This window comes from Myxocyprinus asiaticus, chromosome 33 (genome assembly GCF_019703515.2).
Source record: "Myxocyprinus asiaticus isolate MX2 ecotype Aquarium Trade chromosome 33, UBuf_Myxa_2, whole genome shotgun sequence".
Taxonomy (NCBI): domain Eukaryota; kingdom Metazoa; phylum Chordata; class Actinopteri; order Cypriniformes; family Catostomidae; genus Myxocyprinus; species Myxocyprinus asiaticus.
In genome coordinates, this window is record NC_059376.1 from 31,329,223 (window position 1) to 31,356,826 (window position 27,604).

General features: G+C 39.5%; 1 protein-coding gene across 2 annotated transcripts; it reads left to right on the plus strand.

Moving 5' to 3' along the window:
• On the plus strand, nucleotides 1-27,215 carry LOC127424453 (signal-transducing adaptor protein 1-like). 2 transcript variants are annotated; one of them, XM_051669694.1, is made up of 14 exons: nucleotides 1-480; nucleotides 7,340-7,411; nucleotides 7,605-7,724; nucleotides 11,330-11,386; nucleotides 11,967-12,115; nucleotides 12,556-12,687; nucleotides 12,805-12,874; nucleotides 15,182-15,284; nucleotides 25,144-25,239; nucleotides 25,427-25,498; nucleotides 25,663-25,725; nucleotides 26,244-26,297; nucleotides 26,610-26,732; nucleotides 27,073-27,215. In XM_051669694.1, exons 1-14 carry the CDS (start codon nucleotides 388-390, stop codon nucleotides 27,126-27,128), a joined length of 1,260 nt encoding a protein of 419 aa, XP_051525654.1. In that variant the 5' UTR covers nucleotides 1-387; the 3' UTR covers nucleotides 27,129-27,215. The 2 variants fall into 2 exon arrangements, with proteins under 2 accessions (XP_051525654.1, XP_051525655.1); XM_051669695.1 differs by having other exon boundaries at nucleotides 26,610-26,726; nucleotides 27,073-27,209.
• The last annotated feature ends 389 nt before the right edge of the window (nucleotides 27,216-27,604 follow it).

Below are 27,604 nucleotides of genomic sequence, written 5' to 3' on the forward strand. Positions count from 1 at the left end.
ATTCGTTTGCGTCTACAGTTTCTGTGAGCAGCCAAATTTACATTTGCTCAAAATGGGCGGGTCCCTCGTTCCTTCCGGGCAACCCTCGTACTCGCGCGCACCTGCCATACCTGTGTAACCTACAGGTGAGACGAGGGAAACTAGGAGTACAGCACGTAGACTTGCTAAATAGACGTTTGACAGCAGTTATGTTACTTTTAGTACACTGGGTTTCTGTTGGTCTCTAACATTTTATATAGCTTTAGAATGTGCTTTAACATGCAGCTGGCTGTTAAGTAAACGCAGTTCGGACAGTTAAGCGTCTTCTTTCAAATACACCGCAAGACTGTGTTGCTTCAAAGACATTATAAGAGCGTCGCCCTTATCGGAGGATTCAATTCTATACTGATGGCAACAACAAAGCACCATGGACGGGCGAGACCTCAGCTGCCAGCTTGTTACCACGAAGGCTTTCTGGAAAAGAAATCTATAAAAGACAAGGTAGGTCAGTGAGCGGACTACGTGTGTTCACGCACCACGCGCGTGTATTTCAGTGTTCATCTGGAACATTTTTGTTAACTTTGTCTTCTCTTTCACACCTGTTCGTGCATCCTCATCAGGTGTATGCTTCTAGAAAAACTGCAAGAAGGGTGATTTTTATGACCCAATAGTCAGCTTTATTCATCATACAGTGTTCTATACCAAATGTGCACTTTAATGTGCACATAGCAAGCCTGTGGATGTGTGTTTGTTTTTGTGATTTTGCTATTTATATAAGTAATATTTTTTTCTCATTTTACTTTTGGTGTTGATTTATTCAATAATTGTTTGCAAATGTAAAGGACTGTAAACATGTTGATCAGGCTTGTTCTGAAATCTCAATTAAGTTCAATTTAGTTTATTTGTATAATGCTTTTTACAATAAATATTGTTTCACAACAGCTTTACAGATAATAGAAAAAAGTAATGTGCACAAATGTTAATATTAACAGATAGTCTCTTGACTAATTTTGTTTATTTATGACATAACATTATTGGAATCCATATGCTTTGCAGTTATAGGGATGTTGTCGATGTATGACAGACAGTTTACAGCTGGAGTTGGGGGAGACTCTTGATAGGGCAGAGGTGTTGGTCAATAGCAGACCTCCAGTTTGCATGAAATTAATGAGATACTTATGAAATTTACCTGTATATCAGCTGCAGATTTCATTGCAGCTTATGATGTCAACTGGCTTATCGTGACTGTCGGTTATGATTCACTGTGTCACACATTACTAGTGGTTATTTTTTAAATCAGTTCCTCTTTTGAATGAGGTTTTAGTGTTTCTCTGTAAAAGGGCCAATCCTTTCTAAATGGCACAAAGTACATAATCATTTGAATTGTTTCAGGGCTAAGCATGTATGTGCCGGGAAATGGTCCAAAGATGGCCGGAGAAGTTTTCTGTGGCCGTCAAAAGGAATGTTACACAAGTGTCTGTCGTAATATGGAGGCTTTTTTTCCTATAAATGTGGAAACATAAACAAAAACCTGGTCTGGTGGCATACTTGTGTGCAGAGCATACACTTTGGATAAAATATTTGCTTCTAGTGAAGATGTTTTTCTTTAATATGACTGATGAATTCTGTTTATCGAGTGCTCACCACTTCTTTTCTTTTCACATATCTGAAAAGTTAAACATTTTGTTAGGTTATGATTTATTATGTAAAAAATTGTAAAATATTTGGCATTTCAAAATGTGTTTTGAGGATAAACATTCCTGGTAGTTTGGGATTATAAGTCTTCTAACAGTGACCCTAAAGCTTTAGCTAGTGTTCACCTAAATTAATATAGATGCATGGATTACATCCATAATAATGGTATGTGATTGTAACAGTTAAGGGCGGGCAAGGAGGAGGCGGGAACCGGCTGAACAGTAAACGTAAAGTTTAATGTAAAACTAAACTTAAAACAACATAAGACAAACAGACACATAAACAAAGTGGCCGCGTGCGTCTCTCTCTCTCTCGAACTGGAGTCTCCGGCTGCCACTTATCTCGCTCTCCCGCTGATCAGATGATTCAGCGCTGGCCGTACTCTATCACGACCTGGCCACGCCCTCCACCTCGTCACAGTGATGCATTCCTTGCAAACTTGTGTCTTATGTAGATGTTCTTGTCATGTTAGATTGGAAATGATTCAAAGAGCTGATCAATAAAATCAAGCCTGTGAGTACAGTACAGAGTACAGTGAGTAAAAAAAAATTTTTTTTTCTAAGTAAACTTTCTGAAGAAAAGAATGGTGTCTTTGTTTCCTTCATTCTTGTCATTCTTACAAACTTTTTTAGTCTTTCCACCAGATGTAGTTTATAAATAAACTGAACTACTTTCCAACAACATCGGGCATATTCAGTCTGTGAAAACACACATATATACACCGATCAGTCACAACCTGCCTAATAGAGTGTAGGTCCCTGTGGAGGTGAGGGCATGGTCGAGTGCCCCTCTGGGGAGAAAGAAAGCGGTAAAGAGGTTCGCCTGAGATGAATTGCTGGTAATTACTGTTTCTGGGGGAGACAAAAACGGCTCGGTGCACAGAGAGATGAGAGGGACACACGAGAGACTGCATGCATATTACTGAGTGTTTTGATTGATTGTTGGAAAGGAGAACTTTATTTGTGTATGCTGAAAAGCCATTCTTTGTTTTATGTAAGCTGTAAAGCGATTGCTGTGTATCAAGAATTAAAATCTGACTCACATGGATCGTGGAAACCGGCTCCCGCCTCCTGCCTGACAACGAACTTTGATACAGTTCCCCTAGTGCCACCAAAACAGCTCTGAACCATGGAGGTATGGACTCCACAAGACCTCTGAAGGAGTCTTGTGGTATCTGGCGCCAAGATGTTAGCAGCAGATCCTTTAAGTCCTGTAAGTTGCGAGGTGGGTCCTCCATGGATCGGACTTTTTGGTCCTGCACAATCCACAGATGCTCAGTTGGATTGAGATCTGGGGAATTTGGAGGCCAAGTCAACACCTGAACTCTTTGTCATGTTCTTCAAACCATTCCTGAACAATTTTTGCAGTGTGGCAGGGCACATTATCCTGCTAAAAAGGGAATACCGTTGCCATGAACGGGTGTACGTGGTCTGCAACAATTGTCAAAGTAACATCCACATGAATGCCAGGACCCAGGGTTTCCCAGCAGAACATTGTCTATAGCATCACACTGCCTCCGCCTGCCTGCCTTCTTCCCATAGTGCATCCTGCTGCCATCTCTTCCCCAGGTAAACGATGCACACGCATCTGGCCGTCCATATGATCTAAAAGAAAACATGATTCACGTGCCCATTGTAGGTGCTTTCGGCGGTGGACTGGTCAGCTTGGGCACTCTGACCAGTCTGGGGCTACGCAGCCCCATAAGAGGCAACTGCAATGCACTGTGTGTTCCGACACCTTTCTATCATGGCCAGCATTACATTTTCAGCAATTTGTACTACAGTAGTTCTTCTGTGGGATCGGAGCAGACGGGCTAGCCTTCACTCCCCACGTGCATCAATGAGCCTTGGGTGCCCATGACCCTGTCACCGGTCCACCGGTTGTCCTTCCTTGGGCCACTTTTGATAGGTACTAACCACTGCATACCAGGAACACCACACAAGACCTGCTGTTTTTTAGATGCTCTGACCCAGTCGTCTAGCCATCACAATTTGGCCCTTGTCAAAGTCGCTCAGATCCTTACGCTTTCCCATTTTTCCTGCTTCCAACACATGAAATTCAAAAACTGACTGTTCACTTGCTGCCTAATATATCCCACCCCTTGACAGGTGCCATTGTAATGATCACTGTATATACAGTTGAAATCAGAAGTTTACATACACCTTAGCCAAATACATTTAATCTCAGTTTTTCACAATTCCTCACATTTAATCGTAGAAAACATTCCATGTCTTAGGTCAGTTAGGATCACTATTTTAAGAATGTGAAATGTCATAATAATAGCAGAGAATTATTTATTTCAGCTTTTATATCTTTCATCACATTCCCAGTGGGTCAGAAGTTTACATACATTTTGTTAGTATTTGGTAGCATTGCCTTTAAATTGTTTAACTTGGGTCAAACATTTTGGGTAGCCTTCTGCAAGCTTCTCACAATAGGTTGCTGGAATTTTGGCCCATTCCTCCAGACAGAACTGGTGTAACTGAGTCCGGTTTGTAGGCCTCCTTGCTCGCACATGCTTTTTCAGTTCTGCCCACAAATTTTCTTTCAGATTGAGGACAGTGCTTTGTGATGGCCACTCCAATACCTTGACTTTGTTGTCCTTAAGCCATTTTGCCAAAACTGTGGAGGTATGCTTGGGGTCATTGTCCATTTGGATGACCCATTTGCGACTGAGCTTTAACTTCATGGCTGATGTCTTGATGTTGCTTAAACGTATCCACATAATTTTCCTTCCTCATGATGCCATCTATTTTGTGAAGTGTAACAGTCCCTCCTGCAGCAAAGCACCCCCACAACATGATGCTGCCACCCCCATGCTTCATGGTTGGGATGGTGTTCTTCGGCTTGCAAGCCTCACCCATTTTCCTCCAAACATAACAATGGTCATTATGGCCAAACAGTTAAATTTCTTTCATTAGACCAGAGGATATTTCTCCAAAAAGACTTGTAAGATGTGCACTTGCAAACTGTAGTCTGGCTTTCTTATGGTGGTTTTGGAGCAGTGGCTTCTTCCTTGCTGAGCAGCCTTTCAGGTTATGCCAATAAAGGACTCGTTTTACTGTGGATATAGATACTTGTCTCAGGGCTTCAGACTGTGACTAAAATGGTTGCAAATACGACCAAAAATAATTTATTGTGACTTTAATTTAAAATCTAGTTGCCACTGGTGACAGTCAGGTTGTGTGCGTTCATATGCAGTTTTGTCAGATATCATCTTGTGAGTTATTGAATACATCTATAGAGCGCACACCAGTGTGTCTCGCGCTGCTTTTCACCCGTTCTGTTGTGATGACTAGCTCGCTGCACGCACACAACAACAACAAATCCAGCGTGAAAAAGTCATGACCAAATTACTCTTTTGAACCGGATCTTTTTAATTAATCACCAGAAAAGAACGATTCTGAGGGTTTGAACTCAGGGTAGGGTTGCACCAGCTGTGCGTAAGGTCTCATGCAAGTTGGAACGTAAAGTTCACACTAAGGGCTTAGTAACGACTAGTTAGTTTGTAACCAAGTCAGTGCTTAATTTGGTTGCACCACCTGTTCTTAAGGCAAGACTTAACTAGTAGGTCATAAGTTCTCCGCAAAGTAATTCATAGTTGCATAATATGACGGTTACCTGTATTGATTCAATAAACAGCCTTCAAATTTGTACACAAGTGTTAAAAAGCTGTGAATTTCAGTTTGATCTTGTTACGGTTTATGTTCAAACCTTGTTTTGCTCACATAACTGTCAGCTGTAATAAATTATATCCCCATTAAAATATGATGCGTAATAAAACAAGATTATGTAAATAACAATATTCAATAACTATCTAAAATGAATAAGGGGCAATAAATAAGTACTAATACAACAGGCTGGAAAAAGACATTTATTCATTTTAAATTCTATTTCGTATGTTGACACCAGGCGGCATACACCTGGAAAGTGCACCGTTAGATCGAGTTAATGCTGAAGAGGTGAGCTTTTTTTTTTTTTTAAACATTGTTTTCTCTCGTAAATGTAAACGAGTGCCAATACCATATATGTCGAAAGTACTGAAGCCTGTCAATCAAAACATGAACTCATTGATGTCATTAAATGAGTCTGATTTTGAGGCTTCCGTAAATATTTAGTTTATACATAGGGTTATGTCCTACCGAAGTTTAATGGTGCAACGCTCAAATATTTTAGTAGTGTGTAAATTGTGACTTAGCGCCCATTTACGTCACAACTAGGCTAATTGGTAACTTACGTATAGCTGGTGCAACCAGCCCCAGGAGCTCAGGGTAGCAGTTTGAATCAGATTCACTTTCTCAGCGAATCAGCCGTCAGAGAACTCACAACTGGGAGTGCAGACATTTCAAAATAAGTGTTCCATGTGTATTTCGGGCTTCTTTATAATTAAAAGTCCCGTATGGTGTACCACCTTTTTTCTTCATTGATTGGGATTGGAGTAGCACAATAAACTGCATCTGGGATTTCATTCAATTTGTACCATCTGGTAACAGTAAAAAAACTAAGGCAATATTGTAAAACAATTTATATACTGTATATATATGAGATCAAGCTTTTTACACAATTGAGGGACACAACTGTTACACAAGGTGCAAATATTCATTGATGCTCAAGACGACAACAAACTACTATATGCATACTATACTTGATGTAATTATCTGTAATGTAGATTGTGAAGTATTAAATAAAAAATCGTATCTCTTATTTGTATAAATTATGAAAGGGGTGTGAATATTTGAGACTAAAGGGAATGCAAACTTATATTCTCAACTATATACTGTATACTGTTAATTAAACCTCCGATTAATGGGTTATCAGCTGTCTCGTTTCTGAACAGCAATCTACGTAAATCTGTATGCAATTCTGCGATTTGGCGACTAAAAACAGCCATTTGGCTCCTTAATGTTTTGGTTTAGGAGCCAATGGCTCCTTAGTCATTTTTTTTTAGTCTGGAGCCCTGTGTCTACCTGTTTCCTCCAGCATCTTCACAAGGTCCTTTGCTGTTGTTCTGGGATTGATTTGCACTTTTCGCACCAAACTACGTTCATCTCTACTAGACAGAATGCATCTCCTTCCTGAGCGGTATGAAGGCTGTGTGGACCCATGGTGTTTATACTTGCGTACTATTGTTTGTACAGATTAACGTGGTACCTTCAGGCATTTGGAAATTTCTACCAAGGATGAACCAGACTTGTGAAGGTCCACAATTTTGTTTTCTGAGGCCTTGGCTGATTTCTTTTGATTTTCCCATGATGTCAAGCAAAGAGGCGCTGAGTTTGAAGGTTGGCCTTAAAATACATCCACAGGTACACCTCCAATTCAGTGCACCTATCAGAAACTAATTGGATAATGGTTTAAAAGGCTCGACATCATTTTCTGGAATTTTCCAAGCTGCTTTAAGGCACAGTTAACTTAGTGTATGTAAATTTCTGACCCACTTGAATTGTGATAGTCAATTAAAAGTGAAACAATCTGTCTGTAAACAGTTGTTGGAAAAATTACTTGTGTCATGCACAAAGTAGACGACTTGCCAAAACTATAGTTTGCTAATAATAAATCTGTGAAACGGTTAAATAAGTTTTAATGACTTCATCCTAAGTGTATGTAAACTTCTGAATTAGATTTATTTTTTGATGTGCCAACATTTTTCTTTGTCTTTGCACAGATGGGTCGTAAACTCTGGACCAGTTTATGTGGCAATTCACTCTTTTTCTTTAATAACACCAAAGATAATGTTGTAAGTGTGTTCATTTACTTTTCATTACATTTTTTTTTTCAGTTTCAATGCTAGATAATTAATTTCAACGTCTGTGTATGTTTTCTAATCTATTTATGTGCATTTTTATATTTGTATATACTTGTAAATGCATGCTTATAAGCATTATTTCTGTTTAATACCTCATCTGTTTTGTGTATGTTTTTGAATACAGTATATAGAGAAGCTGGAGCTCTCTGATCTCGTCTCTGTGACAGATGACTGCTGCCATGACCGAAACCTTGAAAATGCTCGATTCACCCTGCATATGAAAAATGAAGACATCAAGATGATCGTAAGGCTTCTGTCAATGTCTCATCTTCTGATGTTAAACTAAATACATTTAGAACACTGCAAAATATAAACTTTTTTTACACAGGGTTCTCTTCCTAACATTCATTTATCTCACTACGGGAATTCGCCTCAGGCGTATCCAACACTGTAAGCAATGACACCACGACTGTCAGCTGACAGACCAATCACAGCAGTGATAAGGGAGCCCCACTTCCCTGTATAAGACATTGCCACAGGTCTCTTCTTCCTTCTCGTTCTCTTCCCCATGAAGATTATTGGAAGCTATCCTCAGCAGGACTGCGCTAGGAGTGGTAGCTAAACAGTTCGTTAGATGAGCCATTCAGGTACGTCACAGAGCGCAGCTTTTTTCTTTTGCGAATATAGTCACTGTCGAAGTTAATATACGGCATAAACCAGTGCGTCAAGGCGAGTTTACGTATTTTTTCGGTAGAATTAAAAGCGGTTATAGCTTCTACCCTTTCCTGCACATCGTGGTGCTGTGGCAGATCGGCTGGTCTTATCACATTAAGGAGAAATCCGGGGAATAACATTGAATCAAGTGGCACGTTGTGGTGAACTGGCTCTGTGTTCTTGAGCTCAGGTTTCTGTAATGGCAAGCTCACCGAGCGGCACAGCGAAGGGGAAGGATCCCTCCCATCTGTGCGCGTGTGGATCTATGATCTCGCCCAAGGATTCCCACCTGTTCTGTATCACCTGTCTCGGGGTCAGACACGCGCAGGCTGAACTCGCTAATCCCGAGTTTTGCCTGCACTGTTCCCAGTTCGTACGGCAAGTTTTGGAAAGGAGGGTGCAGGTTGCGGCGTCGAATAATGGGGATCCCTGTTTTTCTCTGCTGTCAGCAGAGAAAGACCCCTGCCCACCCGCAGGAACACCAAACCTGGGGCAATTTAATGGACGAAGTTTCCACTGATCTGCCTCCCCTCTTTGAACCTGTCCCTTTGGCAGGGGACAGGGAAGAAAAGGATTATGACTGTGATCGCCTTTTAGAGGACGATGGCAAGGAGGATGAGGATGATGCTATTTTCCCCGCTCATTCTCGGCCGGGCAGCGCGATGGACACATCCCCCTTTCCTATCCAGGGAGAGCTGGACATGGTTGAAATGTGTAGACGGGTAACAGCCAAACTCTCCATCGACTGGCCATCACAGCAGGCTGGCCAGGGTGCAGAGAGAGAGACCTGTATGACGTAAACTGCTGCCCCAGTAAAACAATTGATTCCTGCCGTCCCAGCATGCGTTGCGGAGATGCAACGTTTTTGGGACAAGCCATTTTCTCACAAAGTGCCTGTTAAAGGTTTCTCTAGGCTGGATGTGCATGGGATGGATGATCTAGAGATGTCCAGCCCCCCTCCGGTCGATGCATCAGTGGCGAATCACCTCCACTCCGATCGTCAGGCAGCTTCTTGTCCACTCCCCCTTCATTGCTGGGATGGACAGAGAGATTGTCGGCTTCAATTTATCAGAAGATCTTCAGTGCTAGCCGTAAGGTCTCTTAATGCCACCTTGCTCCTCACAGTGTATTAGGCCGAGCCGATGGAGGAAATGGGGCAGCAAATTGACACCAGGGCACCGGCCGCAGCATGGGCTCTTTGGCTGGGTTTGTCTGAGAGAGAGAAGATGGACTTCCTGGACGCCCTGGTAGAACCGAAAGCCCTTTTCGGGACTACGGTTTCTATGATGCGGCATGATGTCAAGCCTTTAGACAATTAGCCATTTAGTTTCTGATCGGAGGTGTACTGAATTGGAGGTGTATCTGTGGTTGTATTTTAAGGCCTACCTTCAAACTCAGTGACTCATTGCTTGACATCATGTGAAAATCAAAAGAAATCAGATTGTGGACCTCCACAAGTCTGGGTTATCCTTGGGAGCAATTTCCAAATGCCTGAAGGTACCACGTTCATCTGTACAAACAATAGTATGCAAGTATAAACATAATGGGACCACGCAGCCATCATACCACTCAGGAAGAAGACACATTCTGTCTCCTAGAGATGAACATAGTTTGGTGCGAAAAGTGCAGCTCAATCCCGGAACAATAACAAAGGACCTTGTGAAGATGCTGGAGGAAACAGGTAGACAAGTATCTATATCCACAGTAAAACGAGTCCTATATGGACATAACCTGAAAGGCTACTCAGCAAGGAAGAAGCCACAGCTCCAAAACCACCATAAAAATGCCAGACTACAGTGCACATGGGGACAAAGATCTTACTTTTTGGAGAAATGTCCTCTGGTCTGATGAAACAAAAATTGAACTGTTTGGCCATAATGATCATCGTTATATTTGGAGGAAAAAGGGTGAGGCTTGCAAGCTGAAGAACACCATCCCAGTCATGAAGCATGGGGGTGGCAGCATCATGTTGTGGGGGTGCTTTGCTGCAGGAGGGACTGGTGCACTTCACAAAATAGATGGCATCATGAAGGAGGAAAATTATGTGGATATATTTAAGCAACCTCTCAAGACATCACCCAAAATGTTTGACCCAAGTTAAACAATTTAAAAACAATGCTACCAAATACTAGCAAAGCGTATGTAAACTTCTGACCCACTGGGAATGTAATGAAAGAAATAAAATCCGACTTCCATCCCCTTAAAACAATCTGCCTGCCTGTCATAGCACTGGTCAGGAATGTATTTATCTCCTATATCGATGACCGCCCCATCGCCCAAAACACAGAGTCTGGGGCAAAACGAAACCAGTGTGCCCAACATGTCACACAATAAACTGAACCTTCAACCAAAATCAGCACATCAGCCCACCACCAAAAAACATGGGCCGTGTCTCCATCCTCCGATTGGCGTTGCCAGCAGGTGGGTGTGTCTTTAAGAACAAGCCTATACAAGTTAAAATCTTTCTCCCATAATCTCTTGATAGAAGTTAAAGCTCCGTCCCCCAGACTCTGAATTACCAGGGAGTAATACACTGATGCCTCATGACCTTTTCCAAAAGCAGTAATCACCACTCCCAGAGTGTCTGCCGCTTTAGGGGGGTGTATGCTACTCCCAAAAATAGTACAGAGCAGGTGGCGCAGCTGTAAATACCTACAAATCTGAGATCGGGGAATCCCAAAATGTTGAACCAAATTTTCAAAGGATCTCAACACTCAACACTCATTGAGTGTAGCAACCCCCCTCACAATCCACTCTGACCAGCAGAAAGGGAACTTATTAATACATAATTTTGGGTTCAGCCATATGCTCGAGGCAACAATTAAATAAATGTCATTATTAAACACTCTGGACACTTGTCCATACCGAGTGCAAATGCAAGATAATGGGGTGTAACTTCTCCGGTTAGTTTGATAGGCTTTGCAATGGCGAAATAGGGGCAATAACTTCCTGTTCAATACAAAACCAGGGAGGGGCTCTCTCAGGTGGAAGCGACCAATGAGCCAAATGTCTGAGACTGAATGCATAATAATGAAACAAAATCTTGGGGAGGCCGAGCCCACCTTTGTCAATCGGCCTATGTAACTTATTGAAACGTAATCTGGGATGCTTACCATTCCAAATGAAGGACTTCACTGTGCTATCAAATTGCTTGAGGTACACACAGTATTAAATAATATATATTTTTTTTCTCAGGCCCCAAGCCTTGAGTCTCGAGAGCTGTGGAAAGGCTTCATACTCTCAGTTTCTAAGGTCAGTTGTGCTACTGAAAAGTCTTAAGGAATGATTGCTGTATGTCAAACACATCACACAGTATGCTGTTTTATGCCTACTATACCTTATTTTGTGAAGTTAAATTACAGAATGACATAATCAGTAATATGGTATAATATTTAAAGTTTAATCAGATTGCTCAGAATGGTAAATAAAAATGGATCTTAAAGGAATATTCTGGGTTCAGTACAAGTGCAACTCAATCTACAACATGACTTGTCCTACAGTTCTTAAAAACAAAAAAAGATCCTGTCCATTGTAATGCACATACCATAGAAGTATGTGTGTGGTAAACCAGAGAGTGTTTTTTTTGGTTTGGGTTTATTTGCATTCATCAATGTAAATATGAACTTGGATCAATATTTCAGAGCACATGTCCCCAATGGCTGCTCTGATTATTAGATACCACTCCACAACTAGACTAGAACAAAAGCGATATAAGATAAGACCTAATCATTTACAGTTTGGCAGTGAGTACAACCAACGTCAGTCATTTGTACTTGTCATACTGAGTCCCGATAAACACTCAATAATCAGTCTGACTGTTTCTTTCCCTCAGCTGTCTGTGCCCAGCTGTCTTAACCTTCTTCCTGGCCAGATTCACATGATGAAAGAAATAATTGAGAAAGAGAAAAAGAGGCAGCAGCCTCCAACAGCTCCCTCACTGCTTCATAACATTTATCTTCCTGTACTGCCAGACATGCCTGCGTAAGTTTAAACCACTCACTTCAGATCATGCATTTGAAGGTAATGTGTGTCATTTTTTCCAACTTTAAAATACTTGCATATCCCATTCCCAGCTACAAATGCAGAGACAGCTGTAAGTAAGCCATTCTTAGGTTGATTCTTACAAAAAGTGTAAACATTTTGTTGCTGTAGTTCTACAAAAACATCTCTCTGTTTTAACATCCTGACCAACCTGACATAGTAACATTGGCTCAACCAATGGCTTGAATTTAGGGCAGGGCTATCTGTTTGGTCGACCAATGACATACGGGGGAATGTTTGGAGAAACCTGTCTGATAACAGTTAGAATTGTTGCTATTCTGTTCGGTGGCACAAGTGGCGTAAAAATACTTCACTTTTAATAACACATTGTTTTGTCACTGAATAAAATAATCGTACTTATTATGTAATGCTTGTTGCAGGTGTTATCATGATGTCTCTCGTGTTCAAGCTGAGCTCTTATTGGAAAGGAATGCTAATCGAGGAAACCTGCTACTGAGGCCTGGCCGAGATGGGGCGTCTTTCGCTGTAACCACTCGCCAAGATGTCAACGGGTAAAACACACTTATCTGACCCATACTGAACCTCAAGTGCAGTTTTCAGTTCTTTCATCTTTCACATTTTATTTGCCTGTTTGTTTCATTAGGAGAAATTTCTTTTTCACTCTGCAGATCGGTATTCAAACATTATCGTGTGTCTCGGAAGCACGAAGGAGGATTCACCATTGACGTTGAGACTCCTGTAAGTAATTTGGATTAGTTCTGTTTATTCGAGCATCCCAACTAACCAGACACAGCAACATTGCCAACCATTGGCATGAGTTTGGGCAGGGCTAAATGTCTTTTCAAACAATGAAAGATGGGGGGAGTGTTCAGGAAACCTTTTTGAAAACAATTATTATTTTTGCAGTTAAATTTGGTGACTATGGTGGCATAGAAATTACACACTTCTGGTCAAATTTCACAGCAATACTCAAATCATCTAATGATTAATTTTACCATCTCCAAACTTATGTGTGTACTCAAAGCTTTTGCAAAAGGTACTTTGTACAGTCTTGCCATAAAAGCAAAGAGTTTTGATAAGGAAAAGCTTTATGGGTCACACAACTGGAACTCTGGTAGCAGTAGATCAGTACAGCTGATCACTAGAGTTATAAATTAAACATTTCTTGGAGATCACCATAAAGATTTAAAAGCTTTAGTTCTGAGCAATTTAATCTCCTGATTTTCATCTGCCATTTGGAAACGAATGTACCACACCCCCTTTTATGCCTTATTTTGTATCTTTCTTTCTTGTCCTCACTAATATACAGGTGCATCTCAATAAATTAGAATGTCGTGGAAAAGTTCATTTCAGTAATTCAACTCAAATTGTGAAACTCGTGTATTAAATAAATTCAATGCACACAGACTGAAGTAGTTTAAGTTTTTGGTTCTTTTAATTGTGATGATTTTGGCTCACATTTAACAAAAACCCACCAATTCACTATCTCAAAAATTAGAATATGGTGACATGCCAATCAGCTAATCAACTTTAGCCAATCAGCTAAATCAGCTAATGAGCCTTCAAAATGGTCTCTCAGTTTGGTTCACTAGGCTACACAATCATGGGGAAGACTGCTGATCTGACAGTTGTCCAGAAGACAATCATTGACACCCTTCACAAGGAGGGTAAGCCACAAACATTCATTGCCAAAGAAGCTGGCTGTTCACAGAGTGCTGTATCCAAGCATGTTAACAGAAAGTTGAGTGGAAGGAAAAAGTGTGGAAGAAAAAGATGCACAACCAACCGAGAGAACAGCACCCTTATGAGGATTGTCAAGCAAAATCGATTCAAGAATTTGGGTGAAATTCACAAGGAATGGACTGAGGCTGGGGTCAAGGCATCAAGAGCCACCACACATAGACGTGTCAAGGAATTTGGCTACAGTTGTTGTATTCCTCTTGTTAAGCCACTCCTGAACCACAAACAACGTCAGCGGCGTCTTACCTGGGCTAAGGAGAAGACGAACTGGACTGTTGCCCAGTGGTCCAAAGTCCTCTTTTCAGATGAGAGCAAGTTTTGTATTTCATTTGGAAACCAAGGTCCTAGAGTCTGGAGGAAGGGTGGAGAAGCTCATAGCCCAAGTTGCTTGAAGTCCAGTGTTAAGTTTCCACAGTCTGTGATGATTTGGGGTGCAATGTCATCTGTTGGTGTTGGTCCATTGTGTTTTTTGAAAACTAAAGTCACTGCACCCGTTTACCAAGAAATTTTGGAGCACTTCATGCTTCCTTCTGCTGACCAGCTTTTTAAAGATGCTGATTTCATTTTCCAGTAGGATTTGGCACCTGCCCACACTGCCAAAAGCACCAAAAGTTGGTTAAATGACCATGGTGTTGGTGTGCTTGACTGGCCAGCAAACTCACCAGACCTGAACCCCATAGAGAATCTATGGGGTATTGTCAAGAGGAAAATGAGAAACAAGAGACCAAAAAATGCAGATGAGCTGAAGGCCACTGTCAAAGAAACCTGGGCTTCCATACCACCTCAGCAGTGCCACAAACTGATCACCTCCATGCCACGCCGAATTGAGGCAGTAATTAAAGCAAAAGGAGCCCCTACCAAGTATTGAGTACATATACAGTAAATGAACATACTTTCCAGAAGGCCAACAATTCACTAAAAATGTTTTTTTTATTGGTCTAATGATGTATTCTAATTTTCTGAGATAGTGAATTGGTGGGTTTTTGTTAAATGTGAGCCAAAATCATCACAATTAAAAGAACCAAAGACTTAAACTACTTCAGTCTGTGTGCATTAAATTTATTTAATACACAAGTTTCACAATTTGAGTTGAATTACTGAAATAAATGAACTTTTCCACGACATTCTAATTTATTGAGATGCACCTGTAGTTTTTAAGGTCTGGCCTGTGGCACACTGTAGTTTTTTTGTGTATAAAGTGGTTAAAAAAATGAGAAAGCAATCAAATAATTTGCTCTTGACCTGTATGTGCACTGATGTATCGGAAAATGTTGGTATGTTCACAAGTCATGTCTGTAAATGCAGATCTCCTGTCCCACTCTACATGATGTGATCACCTGCCTGGTGGAGAAGACCAATGGGGTTTTAGAGCCTTTTCTACTGGAGCAACACTATGAGGATAATATCAGTAATACACAGTATTGGCTGTTTTTTTTTTAGATAAAGAAAGCATCTGGTGAATAACACAAATGCTTGTGGAGAGAGGACGATATATTATCATCAAATCTGACTGAAACTCTAAATGATGCTCGATACTGATTAGACAGACAATCAATCTTGGGGAAAAAAAAACCCTTATCTGTCATTAAAGCAGACATACATTTGAAGTCAGAAGTTTACATACACTTAGGTTGAAGTCATTAAACAATTTTTTAACCACTCCACAGATTTCATATTAGCAAACTATAGTTTGGCAAGTCATTTAGGACATCTACTTTTTGCATGACAAGTAATTTTTCCAGCAATTGTTTACAGACAGATTGTTTCACTTTTAATTGACTATCACAATTCCAGTGGGTCAGAAGTTTACATACACTAAGTTAACTGTGCCTTTAAGCAGCTTGCAAAATTCCAAAAAACGTCAAGCCTTTAGACAATTAGCCATTTAGCTTCTGATAGGCTAATTGGAGTCAATTGGAGGTGTACATGTGGATGTATTTTAAGGCCTACCTTCAAACTCAGTGCCTTTTCTTGACATCATGGGAAAATCAAAAGAAATCAGCCAAGACCTCAGAAAAAAATTTTTTGGACCTCCACAAGTCGTGTTCATCCTTGGGAGCAATTTCCAAACGCTGAAGGTTCCACGTTCATCTGTACAAATAGTACGCAAGTATATACACCATGGGACCACGCAGCCATCATACCGCTCAGGAAGGAGACGCATTCTGTCTCCTTGAGATGCTAGAGGAAACAGGTAGACAAGTATCTATATCCATAGTAAAACGAGTCCTATATCGACATAACATGAAAGACTGCTCCGCAAGGAAGAAGCCACTGCTCCAAAACCGCCATAAAAAAGCCAGACTACAGTGCACATGGGGACAAAGATCTTACTTTTTGGAGAAATGTCCTCTGGTCTGATGAAACAAAAATGTAACTGTTTGGCCATAATGACTATCGTTATATTTGGAGGAAAAAGGGTGAGGTTTGCAAGCCGAAGAACACCATCCCAACCGTGAAGCATGGGGGTGGCAGCATCATGTTGTGGGGGTGCTTTGCTGCAAGAGAGACTGGTGCACTTCACAAAATAGATGGCATCATGAAGAAGGAAAATTATGTGGATATATTGAAGCAACATCTCAAGACATCAGCCATGAAGTTAAAGCTCGGTCGTAAATGGGTCTTCCAAATGGACAATTACCCCAAGCATACCTCCAAAATTGTGGCAAAATGGCTTAAGGACAACAAAGTCAAGGTATTGTAGTGGCCATCAGAAAGCCCTGACCTCGATCCGATAGAAAATGTTTGGGCAGAACTGAAAAAGCGTGTGCGAGCAAGGAGTCCTACAAACCTGACTCGGTTACACCAGTTCTGTATGGAGGAATGGGACAAAATTCCAGAAACTTATTGTGAGAAGTAGGGATGTGCGAGACTAGTCGAATAAACGGTTCTGATTCTGCTAGTCGACACTTGAATTACTAGTCGGTTAATATGTCCCCCGATTAAACTAATCATCATTTTTACACATTTACGTTTGGCTTTATATTTTTTACAGAGACCACGCTTAAATTACTGTCATATTAATGTTACATATTTTAGAGTCACGTGACGCTGTGCGAGGTTCAGACGTGAACGGCGAGCTCTGCGCACTTTGCTTGTTTTAATACTTTTCATGTCATAAACCGGTGAGATTCGATGCACCCTGATCCTTAACTGTTCTAGGAAAACAATATGTCAAAGAATTCAAAGTCCTCGGGCTCTGGAGACATTAAAAGACACATACGTGCTCAAGCTGACGCCCTCTCCCCGGAGGTCTCGGAGCAGGGAGTCAATTTGGCTGGAGAAGTGAAGGAGATTCGGCGTGAATTGCTGAACGTGTCGGCAATGCTGGTGAAGGTCGTTGCTGACTTGGAGGATCTTGCTGTAATACATTGAATGATCACTACCATGGAGACGAAATTCACTGATATGATTACAAGAGTGGCGGATGTCGAGAAACGGACTGATTATCTGGAGTCATCGGAGAGGGAATTAGCTGGTAGGCCTAGTCCACCTTTGTCAATCGACCTATGTAACTTATTGAAATGTAATCTGGGATGCTTACTATTCCAAATGAAGGACTTCGCTATGCTCTCAAATTGCTTGAAATAAGAGAGGGGGACATCTATAGGGAGAGATTGTAGCAGGTAGTTGAATTTTGGAATACAATTCATTTTCATAACATTAACCTTCCCAATCATAGATAAATGTAATGAAACCCACCCGCCCACATCACTCAAATCTTTTTATTATTGGGTCAAAATTAACAAATTTGCTGGGAATAAAATGCCCAAATATTTAATGCCTTGTTTGGGCCACTGGAAGGCGCCCGGCAGAAAAGCTGTTACTGGGCAGTACGCTGTCAGAGACAAAGCTTCGGATTTAGACTAATTGACCCTGTATCCCGAGAATTTTGAAAAGGAATTAATAATTCTGTGGAGGCAAGGCATAGATGTAGTGGGTTTGGAGACTAATAATAAAATATCATCTCCGTAAAGCAAAAGCTTATGCGCCATACCTCCTGCCACCACCCCTGGAAAATCATCCTCCTTTCTTATCGCAGCTGCTAATGGTTCCAGGGCAAGACAGAACAATAACAGGGAAAGAGGGCAACCCTGCGGGTGTCCCTATCCAGACTAAAATCATCTGAAATTAATCCATTTGTTTGTACCGCCTCTACCGGGTGTCTATTAAGTAACTTAATCCATCCAATAAAAGTGTTCCCGAACCCGTATATTTCCAAAATCTTAAAGATAATACCATTCTACCATATCAAATGCCTTTTCGGCAACACGTGAGATGGCAGCGACCGGAGTCTAATCGTTCGCCACTGACCACATGATATTAATGAAATGCCTAATGTTATCAGAAGAGCTGTGGCACCGAATAAACCACACCTGAACTATATGTATAAGAGATGTCATAGCTTAATCGGTTAGCCAGAATTTTTGACAATATTTTAAAGTCTAGCTGGATCAAGGAAATTGGATGGTAACTCTTACACTCGCTTGGATCTTTGTCCTTTTTAAGAATCAGACTGATCCGGGCTTGTGTCATGGTTGGCAGAAGCTTTCCATTCTTTAATGATTCTGTATAAACTCCTAGCAAGGCCTTAATTACCTCGCCAAGCTCCTGCAAGGTTATCTCAGAATCAAGATAATGTTTTTGCTCCATTGTCAGTTTAGGGAGTTCTAATGGTTCCACAAAGTTTCTAATATCTACATCAGTAGACGAAGATGTGGAACTATAGAGATAAAGATAGAATTGTTTAAAAGCATTATTAATATCAATGGCCAAGGTAAATCACCACCAGCAGACTTCACTGAGGGAATGGTAGAAAAAGTCTCTCTGCTTTATATATCTAGCCAAAAGCTTCCCTGATTTGTCCCCCGACACAATATTCAATTAGTCTTGCCCTGAATAGTCAAAACAGAAGGTGGTTCTGCAACAAAATAATGTTATCTGTATTTCAATCGGGTCAATTCTCTGAAGCCATCAGATGACATTCGGTGCTTCAGCTCTGCCTTGGCACTTTTAAAATTCCCTTCCAATTCCACGAGTTCTCGTGCTTTGGAGTTTTTGGTTAATGAGGCATACTGTATGATCCAACCCCTAAGAACTGCCTTAAGTACCTCCCAAGCCATGCCCACAGAGGATACTGTGGACCAATTGGTCTCCATATAAACATTGATTTCAGCCTTTAACATTTGTTGGAATTTAGGTTTTTTGCAAAAGGGATACATTAAAGAGCCAACTAAATGATTTCTTTTTCTCCGTATGTGGCAACACCTCTAAAAACACCAGGGCGTGATCTGGGACTAAGATGTTTCCAATTGAGCAATCAACAACAGATGAAATGAGGGACTTTATTTTATAAAAATAAAAAAAATCTATTCTTATGAACTGATTAATTTTTTTAATAGTCCCTACCAGATGGGTTCAGAAGTCTCCAAATATTTGTAAGACCAAGATTTTTACACATCCTGTGAAGCGTCAATGTTGCTCTAGGGGGCTTGCACACTTTTGCTTCACTATGATCAAGGATTGAGTCCATCAATAGATTAAAGTCTCCTCCCAATATTATATCATGAGGTTTGCCAGCGGCTTGCAACATCCCTTCAAGATCTATAAAAAAGCCCTGATCATCAGTGTTAGGTGCATACATATTAGCCAAAATAAGACTTTTGCCTCTGAATTTCTGCTAAAACAGTAATGACTCTTCCTAATTTATCTTTAATCTGTTTGAGACATTTGAATTGTAGATGTTTACTTAATGACTCCTCTGCTCTTACTTGAGACAGCACTAAAGAAAACATGTCCACCCCATATCTTCCTAAATTTTTCAGCTTCCTGCAGGGCAAGATGCATTTCTTGAAGAAACACTGTATCATTTTTCTTAAGTGTAAGAAAAGAAATAACCTTCCTTCTTTTTATGAAGTGCCCCAACCCATTCACATTCCACGTCGAGAGAGACAATCCACTCATATTAACATTTGACATTTTGACATATTAGAATAGATTGTGTTTCAAAAACAAGATTATAAAGACCACATTCCAACATTAGTCCAACAGTCAAACCCCGAGCCTCCCCCCGAACCAAACAAACAGATAAAATAAAAACGTGTGCATCAACCCCGCACACGACAGCGCCTGCTGGCGTCCATCCCTCTAAACTCAAACAGTCCATGTACACCTACGAGAGCCCCCGCGACAACTTTGCTGTTGGATTGCTCAAGTCCGGGGTTTCTATACAAATTATCTGAGACAGAATTACATAACGGAAGAAAATCTATAAAACTCCAGCCAATAGGTGGGATAAACACAAAGAACGTGTAGATTCATCCACATAACTGTCCCGAAGGAGTGTTACTATACAAAAAAAACTCCAGCTGCTAGGCGGAACCAGCACAGAAATAAACAAATGCACCTAGTTTCCTCGGACGGTCAAGTGAATGTTCAGTGAGTCAGGCCCACTTGGCTGCAATGCGAGCACCACACAATGACCCACTCACTCCATTAACTCCATGAAGGACATCGCCCGTTGGGGACATGTAAATACTTTGCGGCCATCTTTAGCATCTACAGGTGCATCTCAATAAATTAGAATGTCATGGAAAAGTTCATTTATTTCAGTAATTCAACTCAAATTGTGAAACTTGTGTATTAAATAAATTAAATGCACACAGACTGAAGTAGTTTAAGTCTTTGGTTCTTTTAATTGTGATGATTTTGGCTCACATTTAACAAAAACCCACCAATTCACTATCTCAAAAAATTTGAATATGGTGACATGCCAATCAGCTAATCAACTCAAAACACCTGCAAAGGTTTCCTGAGCCTTCCAAATGGTCTCTCAGTTTGGTTCACTAGGCTACACAATCATGGGGAAGACTGCTGATTTGACAGTTGTCCAGAAGACAATCACTGACACCCTTCACAAGGAGGGTAAGCCACAAACATTCATTGCCAAAGAAGCTGGCTGTTCACAGAGTGCTGTATCCAAGCATGTTAACAGAAAGTTGAGTGGAAGGAAAAAGTGTGGAAGAAAAAGATGCACAACCAACCGAGAGAACCGCAGCCTTATGAGGATTGTCAAGCAAAATCGATTCAAGAATTTGGGTGAACTTCACAAGGAATGGACTGAGGCTGGGGTCAAGGCATCAAGAGCTACCACACACAGACGTGTCAAGGAATTTGGCTACAGTTGTCGTATTCCTCTTGTTAAGCCACTCCTGAACCATAGACAACGTCAGAGGCGTCTTACCTGGGCTAAGGAGAAGAAGAACTGGACTGTTGCCCAGTGGTCCAAAGTCCTCTTTTCAGATGAGAGCAAGTTTTGTATTTCATTTGGAAACTAAGGTCCTAGAGTCTGGAGGAAGGGTGGAGAAGCTTATAGCCCAAGTTGCTTGAAGTCCAGTGTTAAGTTTCCACAGTCTGTGATGATTTGGGGTGCAGTGTCATCTGCTGGTGTTGGTCCATTGTGTTTTTTGAAAACCAAAGTCACTGCACCCGTTTACCATGAAATTTTGGAGTACTTCATGCTTCCTTCTGCTGACCAGCTTTTTAAAGATGCTGATTTCATTTTCCAGCAGGATTTGGCACCTGCCCACACTGCCAAAAGCACCAAAAGTTGATTAAATGACCATGGTGTTGGTGTGCTTGACTGGCCAGCAAACTCACCAGACCTGAACCCCATAGAGAATCTATGGGGTATTGTCAAGAGGAAAATGAGAAACAAGAGACCAAAAAATGCAGATGAGCTGAAGGCCACTGTCAAAGAAACCTGGGCTTCCATACCACCTCAGCAGTGCCACAAACTGATCACCTCCATGCCACGCTGAATTGAGGCAGTACTTAAAGCAAAAGGAGCCCCTACCAAGTATTGAGTACATATACAGTAAATGAACATACTTTCCAGAAGGCCAACAATTCACTAAAAATGTTTTTTTTTTATTGGTCTTATGATGTATTCAAATTTTTTGAGATAGTGAATTGGTGGGTTTTTGTTAAATGTGAGCCAAAATCATCACAATTAAAAGAACCAAAGACTTAAACTACTTCAGTCTGTGTGCATTAAATTTATTTAATACACAAGTTTCACAATTTGAGTTGAATTACTGAAATAAATTAACTTTTCCACGACATTCTAATTTATTGAGATGCACCTGTATTCTCAACCTGGCCAGGAATATCAGTGAAAAGCGAACTTTCGTTGATGTAAGAGTTTCTTGCATTCTTTGAATTGATCACGTTTCTCTCGTCGAATTTGCAAAGTCTGAGAACAAGAAAATGTTGTGGTTCTTCCAAGAAAGCCTTCCTTTGCTCCTCGCCTTGTGTAACAAGATCTTTATCTGATGATCTCAGAAATTTGGCCAGAATTGATCAGGGGGAGGGGTTTAATGTATATAATTGATTCTGTATTTTATGTTGTGTATGTTTGTTTTATGAATGGAATCAATAAAAATTGTTAACAAAAATATTACATTTTAAATAGAATAAATAATACAAATATCATTTAAAAAAAAAAGGTGGACATCTGGAGCAGATACAAAGTTTAATTTCACCTCAGGCTGCGCGTGATTCTTCTCTCTCTCTCTCTCTCACTAGCGGCACGCAGGAAAATGTCCTCTCGCTAGACAGTCAAACTCAGCAAAGTAGTTATGAAGTCACTTCAGGAGTGGTGGAGGAATCGGATTTCCAAACATTTGAAAGTCCCTATTGATGTTTTCACATTTGAGTCTTAAATCTGTGCATGCTTGTATATTATTTTTCCGCTGAGCAGGCTTTTTCAAGCGCAGGATAGCCGCCTCAGGTGACCATGTCGACGTGTTAATTTTGCTCATCAAATAATATGCTTTTGAGTAAGTAGCCAAGAAAATGACTGTTTCAGGCTAGCCATGCCATTTTTTTTTAATCTGCTGATTAAGAAGGCTATTTTCAACGAGGTGCCAACTGCTTATCGGGTTAAACTATCTTTCATTCTGTGTGCTCATCATTTTTATAATGCATTAAGTTTATTGTAGGCTACATCACAGGCCTATTTTTGTTTCTATCCAATAGCTACTTTTTTTTTTTTTTTTTTTTTTTTAACATCGTAACTTATTGGTTAACGCTCTTTAATGAATAGTTGTCATGTTAGATCAATGGCTAATGCACAACTGCACATTGTGAAATACATGCAACTTTTCAGCACATTTTTTCTCTCTCGTAGATTTAGTTTAGTCTACCTGTTAATTATTTTCAACAATGTCATGACTGTTTTAATATGTTATGTAACTTTTACTTGGTGAATTCCATTTAGAACAGGCTGGGTTGCTCTATTGGTCCTGCACTATTCATTCAATTGTTTTCAATAAATATGCCTGTTAAATATTCACTAACATTGATTCAGTGAATGCGTGTCATGTTCTACAATGATCATAATGCAAGGCGAGCATGTTGCAGATAAATGCCCCATTTCAGTGGAATTTAGTGTTCGATTTGGAATAGATTAAGTATTTTAAATGGGTCACATACATTTTAATATTTTTTTTCCTGTTTTCTGAAGGTGGGTTTCTTTTTAGACTAGCCGACTTCAAACTTTTCATTTAAACGTCAATTAGTTGTTCCGCACATCCTTAGTGAAAAGCTTGTGGAAGACTACCCAAAACGTTTGACCCCAGTTTAACAATTTAAAGGCAATGCTACCAAATACTAATAAAGTGTATGTAAATTTATGTAAACACACTGGGAATGTAATGAAAGAAATAAAAGCTGAAATAAATAATTCTCTCTACTATTATTGACATTTCACATTCTTAAAGTAGTGATCCTAACTGACCTAAGACAGGAAATGTTTTCTACGATTAAATGTCAGGAATTATGAAAAACTTAGTTTAAATGTATTTGGCTAAGGTGTATGTAAACTTCATCCCTCTAGAAAAATGTATGACACTATGAATAGCATGCTGTTCACAAAACAGAATGAATTTCAAATTTGTCTTCCTATGTTTGAACAAGGGATGGCACCAGCTACCTGGATCTGTATCGGCTCCAATACTGATGTTTCTAGACGGTTTGGGTATAGGTCCGACTAGCCCGATCCAAATCCAATACTGTGTGTTAGTCATGTTTGTTCCTGACAAGCTCCAAAAATGACAAAAAACCATAAAAACACCAATAAAGTATTTCAAATGACTCGTGCATTTTAATCAAAGCCACCTGAAAACGTGCAATAGCTCTGTGAATCACAAAAGGCTGTATTTAAGTAAATTTATAAAAAGCACGCGCAGCGCCAGGGCTTTAGTGAATGGCGCTGCTCTGTTGACACAGCCTTTAGTGGTGCGCAATATTTGAGCGCTACTCACGAACAACATCTCAAATTTAGATGCTCAATAGTTCGGTTCACTTATATGCATTTAGAAGGGCACCGGAGGTGCATTTTACCAGAATTTAAACAAGAAGCTAATTAAACTACTGTGAACTTGCCTACAAATAGACACATATAGGACTTCTGGAGAGTTCATAATGTCAAAATAAAGGGTTTTAAAGTTAAAGGAGCACGATTGAGAAATATTATTGTTGTATATAAAATTCTAAAAGTTAATAGTAATATATATATATATATATATATATATATATATATATATATATATATATATATTTATTTATTTATTTTTTTACTAATTATAACAATATTTAAGTTGAATGGGTTCCAAAAAATAACTGTGAATGAAAAGTGAAGTGATATCTTATAACTAAATTGAACAAAGAATAGATCTGAATCCTTTAAAATTCTGACACAAAATTGCAAAAAAAAAAAATAAATTGCAAAAAAAAAAAAAAACATTTGCAAAAAATTGCAAAATATATATATATATATTTTTAAAAACTGCTGCCTTTTCTACTGAACACTTAGACTGGAATTACTATTAATTTTGTTGCTACACTATCCAGTAGACCAGTTAAAGTTTTTTTTAATAAGCTATACATTTATATTGAAATAATAGGTAGAGGTTTGTGTTTCTTTACATATTAAAGAGTACTCCCAATTAGTTCCACACAATAATGTAAAGATCTTCTAAACTGATTATGCAAAAAAAACAACACTGGTATTGGATCGGGATCGGCCGATACAGAGATTTCAGATATCGTAATCGGAAGCGAAAGAAGTGGTATTGGTGCATCCCTAGTTTGAACTAAGCTATTTAGCTATTAATTTAAACAAAACCCATGAGCCAGCACTGCATTCTGGGTTATAGTTTTTATGATCTCTAATGTATTTGTTCTTTTTTTATTCTTTCTCTCAGGTTATGTTCAGGCCAATGAGGAAAATGGTGAGAGGAGTGTACAATGTGCCAGCAGTGAACCTTTACCATCTCCACCAGTTCCACCGCCTAAACCAGGTAAATACATCCTTAGGATCATAGAAATTTACTGATAATCAGCTCATCTATAATATAAGATATTGTAACTAATTAATTGCCTCATCTTGGATTTTCATTGGGTTTACTGGATGTCTACCTAACTAGACCTGGCAGCTCTACTTTTAAAAGGCATGTAAGGTGATAAACTGTTATGTTGCATGTTTAGTCCAAAGGGATTACAGGGCCAATTCAGAACCACTGGCAAACACACAGGAAAACATCTACCTCAATGAGCCAAGTGAGTGCATATACAGCTTTCCAAGTAGCTGCCAAGAACTGCAGTTCTTTCAACATTAGCTTCTTGTAATGTTTTAAGTTAGTTTGATTGATTTACATTGATTAATTCCATGTTTTAAATGCATTTCTAATGTATGTTAATCCTCATATGATTGTGTTTTCCAGAGGTTATAGAGGAAGAAGTAAATCCATCTTGTGCTGGTCCCCCTGTACAACCATGCCCTTCTGGTAACATAAACATTATATCTATGGGGCTGTTCAGAGCTTAAGCTTTCTTGTACTAAAAAAAGCTGAAACGCAATGAATGGAACAGAAAACAGGTGTCTCATGATGCATTTTTACAAGTTGAAGTTCTTTTTAACTTTACTTGCAGTTTAAAAATCACAGCGCTCCTGTATGAGACACTGACAAAAACATTAAGTAGGGCGGTCATAGACATCCGTGTGTTTGCCTAGAAGAACTATTGAAAAGCAATGCGGACTGATTCAAAAGCACATTCAATGAGAATGGCCCCTAAGCTCGTCTAAACTTAAACACAGGCCCATATTTTTATTAAACATGTATAATTTAAAAAAGATTGTAATATACTATATACTTTACTCTGTCTTATACTCCATGTCATTTCAAAAATGTACTGTAACTAGATGGTAAAAGTTTGACAAATAGGTTATGAATTTTTAAAAAAAAATTTTTTTTATGCCGTTGAATGACTGAATTGACCTAATTATTATATTTTGTTTTAACAGTGCGATTTTTGCCGCATCAAAATTTAATGCTGCCAGACCAGAACACCTGTTCAGGTGAGTTCACTTCAAGTTGCTCTAGCGAGATTGTTATCCAAACTGAAAAATTCACATCTTTTCAAAGATCATTTGGATGGAAGCACAGTAGAGCCTTTTTACCTTCTGTAAGAGCATTGCTAGTTTGAGGTCTCACCTAGTTACCAAAAGCTACTGGTTGTAATGCCCCAACCTTTGTACAAACTGCACCCCTGCGTAGTATAATGCAGATGGTTAGATTTAGTTATTATAGGAACAATAAAAAAACAAATAAAAAAAAAAAACAGCGCACAAGCAGCTTACGACATCATACTTTTCTCTACTTTGATGTAGGTAGTGAAAGAAAAGCTTTAAAACTCCCTGGCTACCCTCTTGCGGCACTCCGAAGCTACAGTATGTCAGACGTGCCTGAGAACAATTCTCAGCATGGGCCACAACCTGCATGTATAAGTAAAGGCAAATACCTTTTTTTTTTTTTTTTGTATGTTATCAATAATTTAATTATTCAAGGGGTAATTCGCCCAAAAATCTTAATTCTGTCGTTTACTCACCCTCATCTTGTTTCAAACCTATAATGACTTTCTTCTGTGCAACACAGAAGTAAATGTCAGGCAGAATGTTAGTTTCAGTCCCCATTCACTTGTTTATGGCTAACATTCTACCTTACATTTCCTTTTGTTTTCCATGAGTGAAAGTCATACAGGTTTGGAGCAACATAAGTCAATGATGACAGATTTTTATTAAAAAAAATTTTTTTTTAAAAATCCATAGCTTACTGTGGTTTTGTTCTTAACAGCTTTATCAGAGGAGCTCAAGATGATTTTTAAGAAGAAACAGGCTCTCCAAGAATGATTTCGAATCGATGTGATGAAAACAATGACTGGATGCACTGTGGAACAATGAACAATTCCTGTTAAACTGGTCTTTAATGTATACCAGGAAGCTTTGAAATATGTACTTACCTGAATACCGTATCAATGAGAGTTCGACATGGCTCAGCGTCAAGCCAGTCAGATTTGTCTGCTGCAGTCCAGCTGGATGGATCAACTAATAGGCCCTTGAATCAAGTCAGCAGCTCTTTCTGTATTAAGATGTATTACTTGTTACAATCACTTAGTAGTAGCTGGTCTGTCTTCTTTTTTTTTTTCTTGGTCTCTCTTATACTACAAACATTAGGCTTGCTAAAAACATCACAAAGGGTTGTTGGTAATATGATGAGCTATATTGTGGTAAAGACTTTATATTTTGGGGAAGTTGCAGGTCTACTTTTTCATATACAGAAACTTAAAACAAATGTGATGTTTTCTGTTCCTGTTGAAACTAATAAC

What these genes read in the sequence shown, in the direction of transcription:
- LOC127424453 (XM_051669694.1), top strand. Translation starts at nt 388, where the DNA reads ATGGCAACAACAAAGCACCATGGACGGGCGAGACCTCAGCTGCCAGCT. An exon ending in TCATACTCTCAGTTTCTAAG is followed by an intron (nt 11,387 to 11,966) that starts GTCAGTTGTGCT and finishes TCTTTCCCTCAG; the next exon opens with CTGTCTGTGCCCAGCTGTCT. An exon ending in AGTTCCACCGCCTAAACCAG is followed by an intron (nt 25,240 to 25,426) that starts GTAAATACATCC and finishes TTGCATGTTTAG; the next exon opens with TCCAAAGGGATTACAGGGCC.